Source organism: Bubalus bubalis, chromosome 18, assembly GCF_019923935.1.
Source record: "Bubalus bubalis isolate 160015118507 breed Murrah chromosome 18, NDDB_SH_1, whole genome shotgun sequence".
In the NCBI taxonomy this organism is placed as follows: Eukaryota; Metazoa; Chordata; class Mammalia; order Artiodactyla; family Bovidae; genus Bubalus; species Bubalus bubalis.
Genome location: NC_059174.1, coordinates 57,996,394 through 58,018,226, shown reverse-complemented (window position 1 = coordinate 58,018,226; position 21,833 = coordinate 57,996,394). Strand labels below are relative to the sequence as shown.

General features: G+C 41.3%; 1 protein-coding gene and 1 pseudogene across 10 annotated transcripts in view; one reads left to right on the top strand and one right to left on the bottom strand.

Moving 5' to 3' along the window:
- The window catches only part of LOC102398622 (zinc finger protein 665), a 41,299-nt gene that overhangs the window by 10,660 nt on the left and 8,806 nt on the right, over window positions 1-21,833 (bottom strand). For 3 of the 10 annotated variants that reach the window (XM_045163280.1, XR_006546100.2, XR_006640187.1), the window contains exons 3-5: window positions 14,119-14,197; window positions 12,757-12,838; window positions 6,948-7,074 (exon numbers count right to left, since the gene is read on the bottom strand). In XM_045163280.1, coding sequence (XP_045019215.1) covers window positions 6,948-7,074; window positions 12,757-12,771 — 142 coding nt within the window. In that variant the 5' untranslated portion in view covers window positions 12,772-12,838; window positions 14,119-14,197. Of the gene's footprint in view, window positions 1-6,947; window positions 7,075-7,855; window positions 7,909-12,756; window positions 12,839-14,118; window positions 14,198-21,833 lie in introns of all 10 variants that reach the window. The other 7 variants (XR_006546099.2, XR_006546101.2, XR_006546102.2 and 4 more) reach the window with 4 other exon arrangements.
- Window positions 8,369-8,759, top strand: LOC123330373 (annotated as a pseudogene).

Sequence of the window (21,833 nt, the reverse complement as noted above, 5' to 3'; positions counted from 1 at the left end):
CAAGTAGTATGTGTCAGCTGTATTGCAGAATACATGCTAAAAGACCATCATCTGTAAATGATACATAAATTAAGACGTAAAATATTCACCGGTTTCTTACAGCCAATAAACAAAGCAATCCCTACCTATGTTGTTGTTGTTCAGTCGCTCAGTCGTGTTTGACTCTTTGCGACCCCATGGACTGTAGCTCACCGGACTCCTCTGTCCATGGGATTTCCCAGGAAAGAATAGTGGAGTGGGTTGCCATTTCCTTCTCCATGGTATCTTCCTGACTCAGGGATCAAACCTTCATCTTCTGCATTAGCAGGTGAATTCTTTACCACAGAGCCACCAAGGAAGGCTGATCTCTAGCCACACACTATTCTTAATTACCTCGTTTAATGGCACCAAAATATAATAAAGAGTGCTTTGTGTATTTATTGACTAGGGGCAGACACAATATTGCTGGAAAATGTTGCAAGTGAAAAGCATACAAGATATAATGTAGCTGAGGTTTGACAGAAAACAAAATTCTGTAAAGCCATTATCCTTCGATTAAAAAATAAATAAAAATTTAAAAAGATATAATGTAGATAAAGTCGTATCATAAAAAACATGACAGAATATAGATATTACCGTTTTTAAACAAAAATACATTTTGAGTATTTACTATAAAACATGTACTACTGACAGCACTAATTTGCTTTAAAAGGCTTGAGGTAAATTAACATGTTTTTCTCTAATCAGAGTGGGAGACACACCCAATTAGCGCACAAAGTGGTAAGAGAACCAGGATATGAATCTGAACCTACAGACTGAGAAAACTTATTTGTAAACATGACTACCCACCAAGTGAATAGACTAGAAAATATTAAAAAAAAAAAAACAAAAAAAACATACAAGGAACTTAGAAAGAAAATGTCAAGGAAGATACAAGTCAGAAGTAGTATGTTTAACTATTATTCAACCGTTCCATCTCAAAATGGGTTGTGAGTTATCATGGATGCACAGAGTGATTTAGGTCATGTCCTGAGAAACTTGTTCAATAAATGACCAGACATTATCTTTACAGTGAGAGTATGTAGAAGGTGGAGGGATGTGATAGGTAAGAGCAATGTTTCCATCCATATCAAGGTACTCTGTGATGAATGGTCAGGACTAAGAAAGGGCCTGTGTGGAGCATAGGGTACACAGGTTTATGTCAGATATCAGCTTGTGACTGCATGTCTTTAGGAAAATAACTGAGAGCGCAAACTAATATACTGACCTTAAAAGAAAAGAACTGGTTCAGCAAGTTTATGGGCATTATACTATGGGTATGGGACAGAAACAAGAGAAATTTTTAAAAGTGACTGCAATATATGGAGAAAGCAGGATAATACCTGTTATACTATTTACAATGGAATGTATCCAACTGTGAATTTTGTAAGTTACAATGGAATGCTTATATTCAAGAAAAACATACACAATATTCCCGGATATTGTGTAAGAATCTTATTAGCAGAAATCAGAAGGAAAATCCAGGAAAAGGCTATCAAAACCTGGGTTACTCTGTCAAGTATGATTAACCTCTCTATTGGACATTTATTTCAATTCTTCTTCCACACATGTTCACCTCAAGATTGAGAAGTATCAAGGAAAAGGAGGGACTGACACTGACTATGGAAGACCTTCCCAGATACAAAAGCCTCTCTGAGGCACCCAACTCTTTTTCGTACAAAAAGGCTTTATTCTCGTAGAAAGTGAAATTAATGAAACAATCACATTCACCATCTCATAGAAAAGAATAAAATGCTAAGGAATAAACCTACCTAGGAAGTCAACACCTTCCCTGAGTTCGAAAGAGCAGATTCAAACAGTTACTAATACATAAAAGGACATAAAAGGATCATACCATGATCAAGTAGGATTTATTGCAGGGATGCAAGATTTCTCAATATCCACAAGTTAATCACTATGATACACCACATTAACAGTTGAAGACTAAAAACCATATGATCATCAATAGATGCAGAAAAGGTTCTGACAAAATTCAAGTGCCATTTATGATAAAAACCCTTCAGAAAGTCAGCACAGATGGACCCCACCTCAACATAATTAAGACTGTATATGTCAAACACACAGCTAACATCATACTCAACAGGGGAAAACTGAAAGCATTCCCCTTAACAACATGAATAAGACAAGAATGTTCACTATTGCCACTTTTATTGAACATATTTTTGGAAGTCCTAGCCACAACAATAAGAAAAGAAAAAGAAACAAAAGGAATTCAAGTTAAAAAAAATTAAAAAGAAGTAAAACTATCACTATGATACTACAGACAGAAAATCCCAAAGATGCCGCCAGATGACTCCTAGACCTCACCAATGAACAGAGTCAACTTGCTGGATACAAAATATATAGAAAACTGCTGCATTTCTATACACTAATAATGATATATCAGAAAGTGAAATTAATGAAACAATCACATTCACCATCTCATAGAAAAGAATAAAATGCTAAGGAATAAACCTACCTAAGAAGTCAAAAGAACTGTACTCATAAAACTATAAGATGCTGATGACTGATACCAAAGATGACACAAACAGATGGCACAAACATATACCATGTTCTTGGATTGAAAGAAGTAACAGTGTCAAAATGACCATACTATCCAAGGCAATCAACATATTCAATGCAACCCTTATCAAATTAACAATGACATATTTCATAAAACAAAGAAAAACTTAATTTGTACCAAAATACAAAAGACTCTGATATCTAAAATGATCTTGACAAAGAACAGAGCTGGAGGAATCATGTTCCCTGAGTTCAGACTACACTACAAACTGACAGTCAACAAAGTGAAAGTGAAGTCGCTCAGTCGTGTCCAACTCTTTGTGAGCCCATCGACTGTAGCCTACCAGGTTCCTCTGTCCATGGATTCTCCAGGTAAAAATACTGAAGTGGGTTGCCATTGCCTTCTCCAGCAGATCTTCCTGACCCAGGGACTGAACTTGGACCTGGGTCTCCTGCATTGTAGGCAGATGGCTGTACCGTCTGAGCCACCAGGGAAGTGGTATGATGATGGCACAAAACAGAAACACAGATCGGTAGAACAGGATAGAAAACCCAGAGATAAACCAATTTACTTAGAGTCAATTATTCTATAACAAAGGAGGAAAGAATATAGAATGAAGAAGTCTCTTCAATAAGTGATGCTGGCATAAATGGATAGTTATATGAAAAAGAATGAAATTACAACATTCTCTAACACCACATACAAAAATAAACTCAAACTGTGTTAAACATCTAAATGCAAGGCCAGATACTATAAAATTCATAGTGGAAAACAAATGCAAAACACTGACATAAATGTCAGCAAATTTTTTTTTTTTGGATCTATCTCTTAGAGTCATGGTAATAAAAGCAAAATCAAACAAATGAGACCTAATTAAATTTAAAACCTTTTTGCAAAGTAAAGGAAACCAAAAAAAGAACAAAAATTCAACTTTTGGACTAGGAGACTATATATGCAAATGATGCTACCTATAAGGGATTTATTTCCAAAATATACAAACAGTTCATAAAGCTTAATATCAAAACAAACAAACAACCCAATCAAAAACTGGGCAGAAGATCAAAACAGATATTTCTCCAAAGGAGACAAACAGATGGCCAACAGTCACCTGAAAAGATGTTTGATGTCTCTACTTATGAGAGAAATGCAAATCAAAACCACAAAACTGTATCACCTCACACTGGTCAGAATGACCACCATCAAAAAGTCTACAAACAATAAATGCTTGAGAGGGTGTGGAGAAAAGAGAACCCTCCTACACTGTTGGAAGGAACATAAATTGGTACTGCCACTTTGGAGAATAGCATGGAGGTTCCATCAAGAACTAAAAATAGAGCTATCACATGAACCAGCAATTCCAATCCTGGGCATATATCCAGAAAGGATGAAAACTAATTCAAAATGATACATGCACCCCAATGTTTTAGCAGCACTATTTATACCAGCCAAAACATGGCAGCAACCTAAATGTTCACTGACAGACAAAGGGATAAAGAACATGTGGTACATATATACAAGGGAATATTGTGAAGTGAAAGTAGCTCAGCCGTGTCCAACTCTTTAAGACCCCATGGCCTGCAGCCTGCCAGACTCCCCTGTCCATGAAGTTCTCCAGGCAAGAACACTGGAGTGGGTTGCCACCTCCACAGCATAAAACACAATGAAGTAATGCCTTTTGCAGCAATATAGACAGATTTAGAGATTATTCTAAGGGATATCAGAGAAAGACAAATATCATAGGATATTATATGTTGAACTGAAATAAATGATACAAATGAACTTATTCACAAAATAAACTCACCAGCATAAAAAACAAAGTTATGGTTACCAAAGGGGATAGTACAGGATGGTGATGGGAGCAGGAAAGGGAGAGATAAATTAGGAGTCTAAATATATACAAACTAATATATATACAAAATAGATACACAACAAGAACCTACGATATAATGGCTCAAGGAACTATACTGAGTATCTTGTAAACTGCTGTATACCTGAAACACAACATTGTAAATTAACTACACTTAAAAAGTGGAGAAAGAAATGGCAACCCACTCCCGTATTCTTGCCTGGAGAATCCCAGGGACAGAGGAGCCTGGTGGGCTGCCGTCTATGGGGTCGCACAGAGTCGGACATGGCTGAAGTGACTTGGTGTACATGCATGCATGCATTGGAGAAGGAAATGGCAACCCACGCCAGTGTTTTTGCCTGGACAATCCCAGGGACAGAGGAGCCTGGTGGGCTGCCGTCTATGGGGTTGCACAGAGGCACCCACGACTGACGCGACTTAGCAGCAGCAGCATACCTAAAAAGAATGGTTAAAATAAAAACAAAAACACCTCTTGCGCAGATGTTCAAAAGATGTTTCGCAAGGGTATAAAAACTACTAAATGGGGGAAGCAGTCTATGAAACAAGACATGTCAACAAACTCAATACCCACCAGCAAAAGAATTTACTTGGAACATTATCTTACACTATAGACAAAAATGAACTCAAAATGGTTCAAAGACCTAAACCTAAGTCCCAAATGTATAAAACTCCTAGAAGTAAACGTGCAGGAAATGTTTCTGGAAATTGGACCCACAAATGATTTACCAGATATAACACCAAAAGCACAGGCCAAAAAATAAAATCAGATATCAATAAATTGAACTATATCAAAATTAGAAACTACTGTGCATTAAAGTGCAGTGAGTTTGAAAAGACAATCAACAGTAAAAGAGAAAATATGTGGAAGTCATACATCTGATAGTAAATGAGTACAAAGAATATATAAAGAATTTTAAGAGGGACTCATCACCAGTTCCACCATAGGGACCATTTCCCAAACAACCATCCAATGCATTGCAAACACAAAACAGAAACATTAAGAGTAACACAGAAATTTGAACTTAATGATAAAATAAAAAATACCTACAATGCCCAGAACAACAGTGCCGCCAATAGCCTCATAGATATGAGGATGTGAACTTGGACAAAGTTGTCCTGGGATAAATTCCCATACCATATACAGAGGCTAAAATATATGGTCCTTGATACACATGAACAACACTGTCATGGTGCCCTTGACAGAGTCTTCAAAGCCAGAAAATAACCTGGAAAGATATATCGAGCTCTCGTGATACCTTTCTCTCTCATAATCCTAGAACATACTGACCACTCTACTGGATAGCTTCAAGTGGTGACTTTGTACAGAGCAAGAAAATAACATTAGGAATAGTGTCTCCATCACAGTTTTCTGTTACCTAGTAAATCCACTCCACAGAGATTCACCAGAGGCTGCCAATTAAACATAGGTGGATTACCACAGCAAGGAAACCAGATAAAATTTCAGACCCTCAGGAATATAGTTCAAAGAAATTTAAGAGGTAAAAGGATACAAAGTAAGGAGAATGTAACATCAGAAACAGTTGACATTCCCAGACTGCTTAGGGCAGCACAAGAGTAAAAATAATACAACATGAAGGTCAGACATCACAGCATCTTGAGATGTGACCATGCTCTCAACCTACAGATGGCAAGCTAAGAGCCTGCGAGATTCACATATGCTCCCCTCATAGGATCTAGGATCAAAAGGACGATCTCTCTACCCACTCTCCTTACATTTTCCTAAGTAACAACCACAGAGGATCCAATTCACCAACTTGTCCCACTCCTAAACAGAAAAAAACAGCCCTCGTAGGATCTAGGATCAAAAGGACAATCTCTCTACCCACTCTCCTTACATTTTCCTAAGTAACAACCACAGAGGATCCAATCCACCAACTTGTCCCACTCCTAAACAGAAAAAAACAGCCCTTTTGAGATATTCGTTTTTCTTTATACATTGTATTTTTGGCTACTTTTACATCACTCCCCATTGTCCAGAGCTTTTCCTCATGTTCCAATGTGGAGATACTATTCAGACCAGAAACAGAAATTCCGGGACTCCCCTGGTGATCCAGCGGTTAAGACTCTGCATTTCCAATGCAGGGGGTGCAGGTTTGATAATTCATCAGAGAACTAAGATCCCACATGCAGAATGGCGAAGCAAAAAAAAAAAAAAGGAAACAAGCAAGCAAAAACAAACAAATAGATATTCAGCATTATCAGAAGAGAGAAATCTAAAGTGCTGTGGATTTTTTAAAACACTGAGCCAAAAGTCAAAAGGTAGAAAATAGGAAATCGGGTTTTTTGGTATTTTTTTTAACATTTGCCAGTGAGCTTTGTACATGATTAAGCTCTGGGACAACCTCAGATATGACATGAAACAGACACAGCATCTGAAGAGGGTCAGTTTAACCTTTTGAAGCTGTGTCATGCCCCAGTCACCAGAACTCTCAGATGAAAGACATCAGGGCCTCCCAAGGGGGCACACAGGGAAAATGCAGATACCCAAGGGCAGCTCTGGAAGGAAGTCATCCTCACCCACAGATAGCAGATTCCTGTAGGTCTCCAGCATCACGTCCCTGTACAAGGCCCTCTGAGCAGGGCCCAGGAATACCCACTCCTCTTGAGTGAATTCAATGGCCACATCCTCACAGGTCAGTCGTTCCTGAAATGAAACCACGTGTCACCAAAAGGGCCATGAAAAGTTCTCATGTTCATGCAAAAGAGAAAGGGTAGTAAGGGCTAAGGATTGACTTGGTTCAAGTATGTGTTCTAACAGATCCATGCAGGGGTATCTGAAGAAATTATGGATCTCTAATTTTAATTTCTTATGCTTTTTTCTAGTCAAGGCTATGGTTTTTCCTGTGGTCATGTATGGATGTGAGAGTTGGACTGTGAAGAAAGCTGAGTGCCAAAGAACTGATGCTTTTGAACTACGGTGCTGGAGAAGACTCTTGAGAGTCCCTTGGACTGCAAGGAGATACAAACAGTCCATTTTAAAGCAGATCAGCCCTGGGATTTTTTTGGAAGGAATGATGCTAAAGCTAAAACTCCAGTACTTTGGCCACCTCATGGGAAGAGTTGACTCATTGGAAAAGACTCTGATGCTGGGAGGGATTGGGGGCAAGAGAAGGGGTCGACAGAGGATGAGATGGCTGGATGGCATCACTGACTCAATGGACATGAGTCTGAGTGAACTCCGGGAGTTGGTGATGGACAGGGAGGCCTGGCATGCTGCGATTCACAGGGTCGCAAAGAGTCGGACACGACTGAGCGACTGATCTGATCTGATGCTTTTTCCTAAGACCTTATGAGATCCTCCAATTAATATGGATTTTTCATCATTGTTCAAAATCCATGAAATATATAAACATATAGCTCAACACTGTTTTGGCTATACAGAAGTATCAGATATTATGTTCTACCCAGTGAGTGCAATTCATTACCTAGTTGAGGTACAGCATGAGTGGTGTCTTCAGAGATGCCGAAATCCACGGCACTTTTAATGGAAAGGTCAAAATTTTCAGTTATGATGTTGATAACAGCAGCAAGGACCAAAAGTGTCTGAAGGCTTCCTGTTGCTTTAAATTACTGTAATATTACTCTAAACATTAAATAAGTACTTTACAGGCAAGAATCTGTCATCAAGGTAATAGCTCATTAAAGAATGATCTGTTTCCACCTTACAGAAGAAAACCTGTGTCACAGACACTCTGAGAAACTCAACTCAGATCAAGAAGGTAAGAAATGTTACATGAAGCAGCTTAACTCAGAAGCTTGGGCTCAGCAACTGAAGCTTAAGCATCTAACAGTTAAGTAATATAGAGAACATTAAAAGTCCTTTGACAGAGGGCTTCTAAAGAAAATGTGAAAGAAGTCCAAGGTGAGCCTCCTCCCTGCCCCTCTGTCTTCTCTGCAAGGCGAGCAGCTCTCGGGCCTTGGGCCTTCATCCCTTGAAAATGGACACCTGCACCAAATCTACGCCCTCCCTGATCGGGAGAACCTCCTCCCTGTTGAGTGATCACTGTCCACAGTGGTGGTGAAGGACTGGAGACACTGATCGATGAGAACCACAGCAGCTTGGCAGCCCCAGGTCCCCGGACCATCTCACTTATTCCTAGCCACAGCTTCCGAACCAGTGCCATTTCAAGGGACTCTGACACAGCAGCCAAGTTCCCTGGAGCTGGAGCTGCCACAGCAGGGGTTGCTGGCTCCGGGGCTGGAAGTGGGACTGTGTTTGGGACCTTCATCACTGTTATGCCAGGAACCCTTCTCTGAAACAGTAGCTCTTCTACGCCATGGGCTTGGCCCTCAAAGGCCATGGGGCTCTTTTGCCTGATGGTGGTCTAGCTCATCTTCTTCACGATGTGAAGGAGCTGTTCCACCTCCCATAGTTCTTTCTCCTGTGTCTGCCCTGTGTGTTCCCTTTCCTGTAACTCCTCAGGCAGCCTGGGGAAAGTGGTGGGCTCAGGGTTTGACAGAAGGAAAACAAATAAATATTGTATTACTATGAAAAAAAAAAAAAAAAAAAAAAAGTCCAAGGTGAACAATGTGGAATGGCATGAAAGGTCATTGTAGACATGGATACAGAAACACAATGTTAGTAATTTACTACTTAAAACACTAACAGGATTGTTTAGAAAACTCCAAGGCCACAGATTATACTGATAACATAATTTCAACTGAAAAAAAAAAAAAAAGGTGATATGTAGTTTTTAAATCATGATGTGTTCTATCTAAACCACAGACTTGCACATGTATGCATGCTTATCTATAAAAAATTAACTGACACGAGAGGATTCGTCTTTTGACAGATTTTTTGGACAATTTTATATCATCCTTTTATTTACATGTATTTCAACATCTTTCAGACGATAAAAATGTATCCTTTGTACTCAGCTGAGTTTGTCAACAGGATTTTATACTAGGCTACCAAAAGAAAACTGGTAAAAACAGTAAAAAAAAAAAAAAAAAAAAAGAATACTTGAACTCAATTCATAATAAAATTACCATATACAAAGATACAAATACAATTTTATCCATTTAAATTTACATAGCAAGGCATTAACAGAAGCCAAAGACTTTCTTTGCTTTTTTTTCCCATTAATAAAAGTGATTTGAAATTAGAAGAGTCATAGATTATGACAAAAAAAAATTATCACAATAGCAAAGTAAAAAAACTTCTTGGAGAATTAAAAATCATGGCAAAAAAGAATATGGAAAAAAATATAGTTATTAAGCAAGACTATCTCAAGAAACATCATGATAGGAAGGAAACTTTCAATACATTCTTTCTGAAATTACAGTGGCATGAAAGGAGCAGTCCAGGGGGCCTGTCTTTCACCACCACACGATGCACATGAGCAGGGGCCTCGGGAAGTAACAGGAGGAAAATCCCAGGGCAAGAGACACAGAGTTTGTCAGAGAGGTGAAACAGGTAGTACTCACATTTGTGAGGACATGGAAAGGTGAAAAGTGCAAGGGTGGAAAAAGACAGAACATGCTAAAGAGAGCAGGGGAGACTGTTATATCAGACAAAATAAACTGAAGAAAAAAAAAACTGCAACGAGATAAATATTGTATAATGATAAAATGGTCAATTTATCAAAAAGCTGTAACAAGTAAAAATATATATACATCTAACATTAGATATCTCAGAAAAATGAAGCAAACATTGAACAGGCATGTATAGACCACATGGCCCAAGAAAAGCATAAAACACATGTATCTCAAGGACACATGAAGCATTCTCTATGAGAGACCACATGTTAGGCCAAAATTAACCATCTTAAGAGACTGATACCAGGAAAGTATCTTCCCTGACAACAACGAAATAAACACAAGAAGAAAAGAAAATTCCTCAAATGTGGACATTAAACAGCTCACTCTGACACCACAAATGGGTCTAAGAAAAAAACCACATGGAAATTTTTAAATACATGGATGAAAACGAAAAGAAAACATTACAAAATTTATAACACAGAGAGAACACTGTACTAAAAGGAAAGTCTGAACTGTTAAATGCTTACAGTAAAAAAGAGAAAAGATATGATATCTGAAATCTATTTTTAGACCTCTAGGAAGTGGAAAATGGAAAACAAACTAAACTTGTTTAGCAGAAGGAAACATGTAAATAAGAAAGATTAAACCAGAGATACAATAGAAAGTAGAAAAATATAAAAATCAACAAACCAAGAGTTGATGTTTTGAAAAAACTGTATAGGAAAACCCCCACCTAGACTAAGGAAAAGAGAAAAAAAATTCAAGTAACTAAAAACAGATATCAAACAGGAGTGAATACAACTGAGGTCAAAGAAAGTTTCTAAAGATAAGGAAGTACTATGACCATAATGCCTATAAATGACAGAATATAGGAGATACTGGCAAATTCTCAGAAACATACCAACTATTTTACTTATTAAGAAATAAAAAAGTGAGAAGTGTTGAAAGTGAAAGTGTTAGCCACTCAGTCGTGTCTGACTCTTTGTGACCTCATGGACTGTAACCCACAAGGCTGCTCTCTGTCCATGGAATTTCTCCAGACAAGAATACTGGACTAGACAGCCATTCCTTTCTCCAGGGAATCTTCCGACCCAGGGATAGAACCTGGGTCTCCCGCACTGCAGGCAGTTTCTTTATGATTTGAGTCATTAAGGAAGCCCATTATAACTAGAGAGATTTAAAAAGTAGTCAGAAACCTCTAAGAAAAATATAGGACCAAATTCTACCAAACATTTACAAAAGAATTACCACTATGGAGCAAGCATGATTCTAATAGTTTGCTGATTTCCCAAAGACACAAGAAAGGAAAACTAGAAACCAATGCCCCCGACGAATACTGATGCAAAATTAAAATACTCGCAAACCAACTTCAACACATATTAAAAAGATCTGGAGAAACAGACACAGAGAAGAGACAGAGGTGGGAGGGGAGGAAGGAGAGGGTGGGTGAGATGTATGGAGAGAGTAACATGGAAACTTACATTACCATATATAAAGTAGAGAGCCAATGCAAATTTGCTGACTGACTCAGGGAACTCAAACAGGGGCTCTTTAACAACCTACAGGGGTGGGATAGGGAGGAAGGTGGGAGGGAGGGCACATATGTATACCTATGGCTGATTCATGTTGGTATTTGGCAGAAAACAACAACTTCTGTAAAGCAATTATCTTTCAATTAAAATAATTTAAATAAATAAATAAAAAGATCTGACACCATAACCAAACGGATTTTATTCATATAAGGCAAGGAGAAGTCAACATACAAAAATGAATTATTATGACACACTACATTAACAGATTAAAGGGGGGAAAAAAAACAGGATCATCTCGATGCAGGAAAAAACCATTCGACAAAACTTTGACAACCTTTCAAGGTGGAACACTCAACAAACTACAAACAATACATTATACCAACATCAACATAATAAATGTCATTAAGAAAAGAGCACAACAATGGGGAAAGAATGAAAGCTTTTCCTCTGAAGTTAAGAAGAAGGCAAGGATGCACACTCTGCACTAAAGTTCAACAAAGCACTCAAACCCTTACAGCAATTAGATGAGAAAAAGAAATTAAAAGTCCCCAAATTGATTCATCAGTAAAAATCATAAAGATTACAAAAGAAACATGCTATATGAAAAAAGATTCTTTAATAACCACACAAAGGATCAATCAACCAATTAATTCATTATAAAACTGTCATGACAATCTTTGTAGAAGCAGAATAAAACATGGTGAAAGTCATAGAACTATTCAAAGAGCAAACAGCAAAACTCTTGAAGAAGGAAGATGGAGGTCTTTCTATTTCAACACCTATCACAAGGTAATCAAGGTGATGTGGTACTGGTATAAAAACAGACAAATAAACCCACTGAACAGAACACAGTACTCAGACATAATTCTTTGTGTATATGTAAAGTATATTCACAAGGATGTCAAGATACATAAAAGGGAAAGGACAGGCTCAATTGATCTGATTCCCAGATTTGACCAGCTATTGTGCATACTAACACCTAACTTCCACATGCAGTTTCCTTACCCTGGTTGACAGCAGACAGCGCATCCAGATAGGCCCTAAGCAATCCCTGCTGCCCAAGAGCACTGAGACCCCGTCTCCAACCTGTGGGTGAGAAGCCCTGCCCAGGACGGTGCCCAGGGGAGCCTCCTCACAAGGGCCAGGTCACCGGGTCATGGGGAGATAGGATCTAAGTGGAGACGACAGGGCCTGAGGGAAGGCCCCAGGTGAGTGTGAGGGTACAGGAGTCACACAGCACACTCCAGAGTCAGACACGATTAGCGAGTCCAGAGAAGGGCATTTCAGGAAGGACAGACTAAATATGACCTTACCTGAGAAAGAGCCATGCCTCACTCCTTTTCCTTTCTCTTCCTTAACTTCAGGGCTTCCTAGGCAACACGAGTCTTCAGAGGTCTATCATCAAAGTTGAAAACATGCTGTTTAATGCTTAGAGTCAACACATCCCCTTCCTGAGCCCCAACCACACACACAGCAAAGCCCTCACCACGAGGAACAGACAGTCCCCTGTGGCCACTGTCTCAGGAGGGACTCAGGACAGTCAAAACCTGCAGAGAGACCAACATGGGACTTTCCCACACTTTGCCTCAGATCACACTCCCCTCCTGGTGAGGCCTCATGTACACAGCAGCAGGAGGCACCTCCGCTGACCAGGCAATCTCCTTCAGGTCACACAGCAGGCCCTGATCCATCCCCACTCAGAACAGAGCATCCCCTCCTCAGCCCAGATCTCAGCCCTCAGGACTGGGAGGACTCAGAGTCCTGATGCTCAGTGAGGGATCCAGACTGGAATCAACTGGGACATCTTAAACACTCTCGAGCTGTGGACCAACACAAACTACCTGAAGAGGAATCTCTGGTCTGAGGGTACAAAAGATGTGTGTCGGGAGCCGCGTTAGGCATTACTGACAAAATGGAGGCACGGCCCCAAACCCCTCTACTTGTCGCGCAGGCATGGACCCGGATGAAGGAGTTAGGTCTTGTGACCCTGATTTTTTTTTTCATTTCCTCGGTTGAGTTGACTGAAAAGAATGTTAAGTTGCTTATTGTCCTTGAGAGGAGCATGAGAAGGCACAGAGCCTTCTGCAGTTCTGCCCAGAGAAGAACCATAAAGTTAACCATTGACATTTGTTCAAGGATCTTTACAAAGAGTGTTCCAGGATAAGCACGTAGGCCGCAGATTGAGGCCATGGGAAGGATTCTCATCTGAGATCTATTTGTGAGGGAAATGTTTATGGCAAAGGAAGTTTGCTGAATTTAGGGTTTAGGAATAATTAAGAATAGTTAGAAGCTAAAAATTTAAGGAATGTTGTAGTGCTAGCGTATTTTACTATAGCTTATAGAGATTAGGAATTTCAGAGATATTAATAGCTAGAAGCCGTTTTAAGAGATAGTGAGCTTAGGATGCTAGGGGCAAATGGGATTTAGAAAGATAAGAAATAAACTGAGGAATGTGGTATGCAGCCCAGACATAAGCATGAGTTACAATGTAATCACAAGTTAAACAGGATTCTAAGAGAATCGCTGAAGCAGAAACTCTGTTTGAAGGGCAACAATGTTTTATGGAGGCAATAAATCTGGGTGAGGGGAACTGAAAATGCCAAACCTCTGACCTAATGCTTTTGTCAAAGTATAAAAGAGAACCTGAAGCTTGAAATAAACATGCAGTCCCGTACCTTGAGTCAGAGGCTGCATCATTCTCCCCCGACACTGCTCATCTCTTCAGGCTGATTCCCTGGCTGCTAGAGCTGGATTCTGGCACATGTGTATGCAAAATGCATCATCAATGAAACGTGAAGCCTGGACTGAGCACCATTCAGAGGAGAAAAGCACCCCCCACCTCTTTTTCTTTCCCAGCCTTACTAAGGTGTAACTAACAAAAATGGTATAAATGTACTGTGTACAAAGTGATCATGTCATAGACTCATACACTGAGTAATTATTATATTCGAGTAAGTTACACGTCCACCTATGAGTACACTGTATTATCTCTCTCTGGGCGAATTTCAAGGATATAGAAACACTACAGGCAGCATGCAGTACCTCAGATCCCCAGAACTTACTTATTTTACAACTGAAAATCTCTACTCTTTGACTACCAGTGCCCCATTTCCCCTTCCACCCAGCTCCTGGAAACAGCCTTATTACTTGATGGCTCTGAGTTTGACAATTCTAGTATCCACATAGTGTCTGTCCTCCTTTGTGAGGCTTATTTAACTTGGCATAATGTTCTCTAGGTTCATTCATTCTGGCATAAATGCAGGATCCTTGATTTTTATATTTATATACAGAGAAAAAATAGTTCATGAATATACAGTATATAATAAATATTTCTATACCACACTTTTGTAACCTATTCTTTTGTCAAGAGACATCTGGGCTGTGTCTATGCCTTGGCTACTGCAAATCCAGTCACACTCATGGCACTGTGGACATATCCCTGAAAAACTGATTGCTTTTCCTTTGGATATCTGTCAGAAATGGGTTTGACTGACTGTAGGCCTGTTCTAACGGAGAAGGCAGTGGCACCCCTCTGCAGTACTCTTGCCTGAAAAATCCCATGAACGGAGGAGCCTGGTAGGCTGTAGTCCATGGGGTCGCTAAGAGTCGGGCAGGACTGAGAGACTTCACTTTCACTCTTTGCTTTCATGCATTGGAGAAGGAAATGGCAACCCACTCCAGTGTTCATGCCTGGAGAGTCCCAGGGACGGGGGAGCGTAGTGGGTTTCCGTCTATAGGGTCGCACAGAGTCAGACACAACTGAAGCGACTTAGCAGCAGCAGCAGGCCTGTTCTATATTAATTTGTTAAGGAACTTCCATTTTATTTTCCCACATAGCAGTACCATTTACATTACCACCAACAGTGCAGTTAAGATTCTGTGTTTTCTGTACTGTCCCTGTATGTGTGCTTATTTGGGGAGGGACAGGAGTGGATAACAGAGAATGCAGCTTGGCAGCAAGACAGTTGCAGCTGCATCTTCTAGAGGACAAGCCTCCAGGCTGCAGATCACTGTGGCATCGCTGCCCTCTGATTTTTTGGAGACATCCTCCCCTACGTCACAGGACTTTATGACTCTTCTCAGGTTGGGCCCAGAGATCCCTACCGAGCAGGACCACCTTATAACAAGCATTCTGTGATCTTAACCTTAGTACTCCTATTTTCCCAGCAGGACTCAAACAAACTTACAAACTTTCATGGTGTCCAACAGAGTGTCCACAGAGCCCACAATGAGCCTCGGACCCTCTTATACAAACACAAAGCATTCCAAGCCCTGATAACTCACGCATGAGGCAAAATACAAAAGAGGACACCCAAGGATCCACAGACACAAGACACCATATTTTCATTTAGTGAGTGATCCAGGTCAAACATCGAAATCTCCAAAGACTATGAAAAAGACGGATCATTCCAATGATCCACATGGCCCACTGAGACCTCAGCATCTTCCAAGGAAACACTCCAGATTCTCTTGGTATCTTCCCAAATGCACATGAACCTTTCTTCACCAGCAACCCCAAGTACACAATGATACCAAAGTTAATGCAAAAAATGACCTGAGATGTTCCCTGTTACTCTATGGTGCCCGCCTGCTAAAAGAGCCAACAAAAGCCAGGGAGTGGAGTGGATGCTGGGGGCACCTGCTAGAACCAGCTCCTCAAGCCCAAGGCTCCCATCCTCCTGCACCCACAGGTGTCTGCAGGCTCATCCCAGGCCACAGTTCTAACACTGGAAAAGACTTCTCTTGGCTGAATTCCACGTCCTTCATTGCTGCTCACGTGTGGTCACGAGTTGTCAAATCAAACCTGCACAGGCAAGTGTCAGCCTCAGCACTGCTGTCCCAGGAACACAAGCTAAGCACTGGAACCTCAAACCATTCCATGCGGGCTCTCCAACAAACCCACTTCCAGGTTCTGCAACCTGAACTGAGACATTCTTTTCCAACAGATCCACACCTGCCTTGTCCCTGCAACTACACTTGGGATGGGCGCATGCTCCATTCACTGGGCTCACCCTGATGCTCCCAAGTACTGCCCCAAGCCTCCTGCAGACCCCACCAGGCTCCCTCCACTTTCCCCATTTGTCTACCTCTCCTCCCTGCATGACTGGACTAAGCAAGACTAAAGCACACAGGGGTTTCTTGGCAAAGGGGATCACAAGACGTGTGCACACGTACTACCACCCAAAGGACACTGCACATTCAGTATGAAAATCAAGAAACTGGCCCTCCTGGGAAAGTCTGCCACCACCTGGGGACATTATGGAGTCACGTACAAAGGCATTTGTGATGAGGAAGTCTCAAAGCAAGGGTCTCCAGGCCTCACTATCTCCTGTTTTCTCCACCTACACCTACTTGGAAAATATTCTACCTCTTGGGGGGAGTGGGGGGGGGGGGGAGCGTCCCCTTCCTGCCCCATTAGGTTTTGGATTTCTGCTCATCCTCAGTGCGCTGAAATCACAATCGCTGACACTGAGCACATGAACTCCTAGATGGCAAAGCTGCTGTCCACGATGGTGACTGGTCCTGGATGGACAGAGCTTAGATCTGGGGGCTGCAGAGGACTAAACCCAGCAGACTAAACATGGGGACATCTTAGCCCACTGCTTGAGGACACCAGTTCTGTAGGGCTTTTCAGGACTTCCTATATTTCTTGGCTCATCTTTTGAGTAATTAAATAGTCACATGGGGTAAAGATCAATTACAGCTGAAATGTGCAGAACATGGGAAACATCTTCATCACCTGCCCTGTTCTCTTGGTCTTCCCTGAGGATTATTCAGACCAACCCATAGTCCTGTCATCTAAAGACATTTCCGGTATCAGGTACTGCAGCCATGCTGGGAAGAAGAGGAACACTATGAGCCCTAAAAAGAGGGGAACCAGGAAGGACTCAAAATAACCCTTGAAGAAGGGCAGTAATTTCTGCTGAGGGCAACTGATACAGAGGCAATAAACCTGGGTAACGTGAGAGAGACTGTTAGGAGGGGATGGGAAGACCTCTCTGAGCCTAGACTTGAAGGGTGACAAAGGGCCTGAGCCAGGGTGACCTGAAGGTGAGAAAAGGAACTACAAAGTCAGACAGAAATGGTTTTGGTATTTGGAAACAGAGAAAAGGTAAATGAGACCAAGACAGGTTGAACCATGAGCAAAGGGTCAGCTCCAGGGATGAGACTTGAGACACTGACAGGGCCCTGAGCTTGAGAGAGGGCTGTGGAGCCACAGCGAGGAGTCAAGCTTTTGTCCCAAGAACAAATGAAAGCCAGTGGAGGTCTGAACGTCAGGACGTAAAAAAAAAATCTCCCTTCAGATTTAGCCTTATTCATAGAAGTCATCTAATTCTGAGCCTGTGATCCTGCCTCCATCCTACAGTTTTCCTTTTCGTTTTTCATTCAGGGAGGACTGGGATCTATTTAAAATTCTAATTACCACCAGACACTCCCTCCAAACCAGAACTGCAACACACAGACACACAGCCAATTTGGCTAATCATTTCAGGGGTCAGTGTTGCTCACGCTCAGAGTTTCCGGTCTAGTCTCTCATCTCCATGTTACAAGTGGGCTCCCTCAGGCCCAGAGAGAAGCCGTTTATGAGAAGGTCTGAGCTGAGTGAAGAGAACTGGGTATAACTGAATAATGAAATGGGAGGCTGAAGGGCAAGGGGGCCAAGTTTGTCCTTATTGCCCATCCCATTTAAGACCAGGAACATCTGTCATGTATCTGAGCAAAAGAAACTTTTCTTTCAAGATTGAGTCAAAGTGATGATACCAAGCACGTAGTTCTTTATTATAAGATTGCAGTAAAATATTTTAAAAATACAGAATTGCAAATATATATCCACTGGTACAAAAAACAGTGTAACGGTTCAGCTTAGAAATAGGATCTGAGCAATCTTTTTCATTATGAATAGAGAGGCTCTGTTGGAAGGTTCCAGGTCAATCCAGTCCATCCTTCCTCATTTGCACAGAAAAGTCAAAAAGGGACCTGAGGGAAACATCTTCACATCACCACACAGATCACTTTTTTTTTTCACTGATCATAGAGAATGGAGAAAACAGACCACTAGACTAACCAGTTAAATTAGGTGTTGTGTTTTTTTTTTCTTTTTCTTTTTTTGAAAGGAAAGAATGAAGCATGTTGGGAGCCACGTTAGGCATTACTGACAAAATGGAGGCACGGCCCCAATCCCTTCTCTTTGTCCCGCAGGCACAGAACCGGGATGAAGAGGTTAGGCTTTGTGATTCTGACTTGCTTTTTCCTTTCCTCGTCTGAGTTGACTGAAAAGAATATTAAGGTGCTTACTATTCTTGAGAGGAGCATTCTAATGCTAAGTCGCTTCAGTTGTGTTCGACTCTGTGTCACCCCATAGATGGCAGCCCACCAGGCTCCGCCATCCCTGGGATTCTAGAGGCAAGAACACTGGAGTGGGTTGCCATTTCCTTCTCCAATGCACGAAAGAGAAAAGTGAAAGTGAAGTCGCTCAGTCGTGTCCGACTCTTAGCAACCCCATGGACTGCAGCCTACCAGGCTCCTCTGTCCATGGATTTTCCAGGCAAGAGTACTGCATGAGAAGGCACAAAGCCTTCTGCAGCTGTGCTCAGCGAATAATTCATAAAGTTAATCATTGACATTTGTTCAAGGACTTTTACAAAAGAGTGTTCCAGGGTGAGCACACAGGCCGCAGCTTGAGGCCATGGGAGGGATTGCTATCTGAAGCCTATTTGTAAGGAAAGTGTTTTTGGCAAAGGGGTTTGCTGAATTTAGGGCTTAGGAATATTTAAAATAGAAGCTAAAGATTTAAGGAATGTTGTAATCTTAGCATATTCTATTATAGCTTATACAGATTAGGGACTTTAGAGATATTAATAGCTAGAAGCCCTTTCTAAGAAATAGTGAGCCAGGATACTAGTGGCAAACAGGACTTAGAAAGATTAGAAATAAACTGAGGCATGTGGTATGCAGCCCAGACATTAGCATGAGTTACAACGTATTCATAAGGACACTAGAGAAGAAGTAAATAAGAGAATCGCTGAGGCAAGAACTCCTTTTGAGGGGCAACGATGATTTATGGAGACAACAAATCTGGGTCAGGGGGAACAGAAAATGTCAAACCCCTGACCTAATGTTTTTGTAAAAGTATAAAAGAGAATCAGAAGCTTGAAATAAATAGGTAGTCCAAGAAAACTGAGAGGCTGTCTCGTTTCGCGCCGACACCGCTCACCCCTTCAGGTTGAATCCCTGGCTGCTGGAGTTGGACTCCGGTAGAAGCATTTTATTTTGTTGGTTTTATCATATTCAATGTTCTTTTATTTTCCCATTTCTCAAAGAAATGCCTTTAATTTCATAAGATCTAATGTCATACCTCCGTTATTCTCTGGTAAAGAGCTGAGACCAGAAATATCCATTTGTGTGTGCACACATAACAACATACACACAATTCATGTCTTTGGTAAAACCACAGTTGAAAACATGTCTGTTTTATTACACGATCTTGAGAGGGTAACAGGCAGGAAGGCCAGGGCGTCTCCAAATGGAGGAAATAGGCTGCAAGTGTCAGACATTTTTATCTCTCTTAAGCGGCAGGAGGAAACAAACTAGCGATATTTTTTTCCTTCTCTATACAAACTTAAAAGGAGGTTTCTCTTAAAATACTGTGTTGTCATAATGATACCTGCGGTCAGACTCTCAAGACAATCATGACTGAAGGTGCCTGGGGGCCCCCACACAAGCTCCCGTCCTAATTACACCTGAGGAACCCCAAGTTTTAATAACTGTGGGGGGCCAATCTGTCGATTTCCTTTTAGATACTGGGGCAACTTACTCCGTGTTTACTGAATCCCCTGGCCCACTTCCTTCCCGATCCGCTTCCGTGATGGGACTGTCTGGACGAGCCAAAGGGTATTATTTCAGTTATTCTTTATGCTATAACTGAGATTCTGTGCTATTTTCAAACAAGTTTCTGATTGTGCCAGAGTCTCCATCACCCCTTTGGGGAGGAATATACTGATCAGTTTTCATTCCGATCTCAAAGAAAGGCAATGCCAAAAAACGCTCAAACTACCGCACAATTGCACTCATCCCACACGCTAGTAAAGTAATGCTCAAAATTCTCCAAGCCCGGCTTCAGCAATATGTGAACTGTGAACTTCCTGATGTTCAAGCTGGTTTTAGAAAAGGCAGAGGAACAGAGATCAAATTGCCAACATCCTCTGGATCATCGAAAAAGCAAGAGAGTTCCAGAAAAACATCTATTTATGCTTTATTGACTATGCCAAAGCCTTTGACTGTGTGGGTCACAATCAACCGTGGAAAATTCTGAAAGACACGGGCATACCAGATCACCTGACCTGCTTCTTAAGAAACCTATATGCAGGTCAGGAAGCAACAGTTAGAACTGGACATGGAACAACAGACTGCTTCCAAATAGGAAAAGGAGTACGTCAAGGCTGTATATTGTCACCCTGCTTATTTAACTTATATGCAGAGTACATCATGAGAAACTCTGGGCTGGAAGAAGCACAAGCTGGAATCAATATTGCTGGGAGAAGTATCAATAACTTCAGATATGCAGATGACATCACCCTTATGGCAGAAAGTGAAGAACTAAAAAGCCTCTTGATGAAAGTGAAAGTGGAGAATGAAAAAGTTGGCCTAAAGCTCAACATTCAGAAAATGAAGATCATGGCATCCGGTCCCATCACTTCATGGGAAATAGATGGGGAAACAGTGGAAACAGTGTCAGACTTTATTTTTGGGGGCTCCAAAATCACTGCAGATGGTGACTGCAGCCATGAAATTAAAAGACGCTTATTCCTTGGAAGGAAAGTAATGACCAACCTAGACAGCATATTCAAAAGCAGAGACATTACTTTGCAAACAAAGGTCCGTCTAGTCAAGGCTACGGTTTTTCCTGTGGTCATGTATGGATGTGAGAGTTGGACTATGAAGAAGGGTGAGCCAAAGAATTGATGCTTTTGAACTGTGGTGTTGGAGAAGACTCTTGAGAGTCCCTTGGACTGCAAGGAGATCCATCCAGTCCATTCTGAAGGAGATCAGCCTCGGGATTTCTTTGGAAGGAATGATGCTAAAGCTGAAACTCCAGTACTTTGGCCACCTCATGCGAAGAGTTGACTCATTGGAAAAGACTCTGTTGCGGGGAGGGATTGGGGGCAGAAGGAGAAGGGGAAGACAGGATGAGATGGCTGGATGTCATCACTGACTTGATGGACATGAGTCTGAGTGAACTCCAGGAGTTGGTGATGGACAGGGAGGCCTGGCGGGCTGCGATTCATGGGGTCACAAAGAGTCAGACACAACTGAGCAGCTGAACTGAACTGATACAGAACAAGGTCCAAGCCTCTGTTTTCATAAATATGGAGCCCTCCCTTTCCCCCCC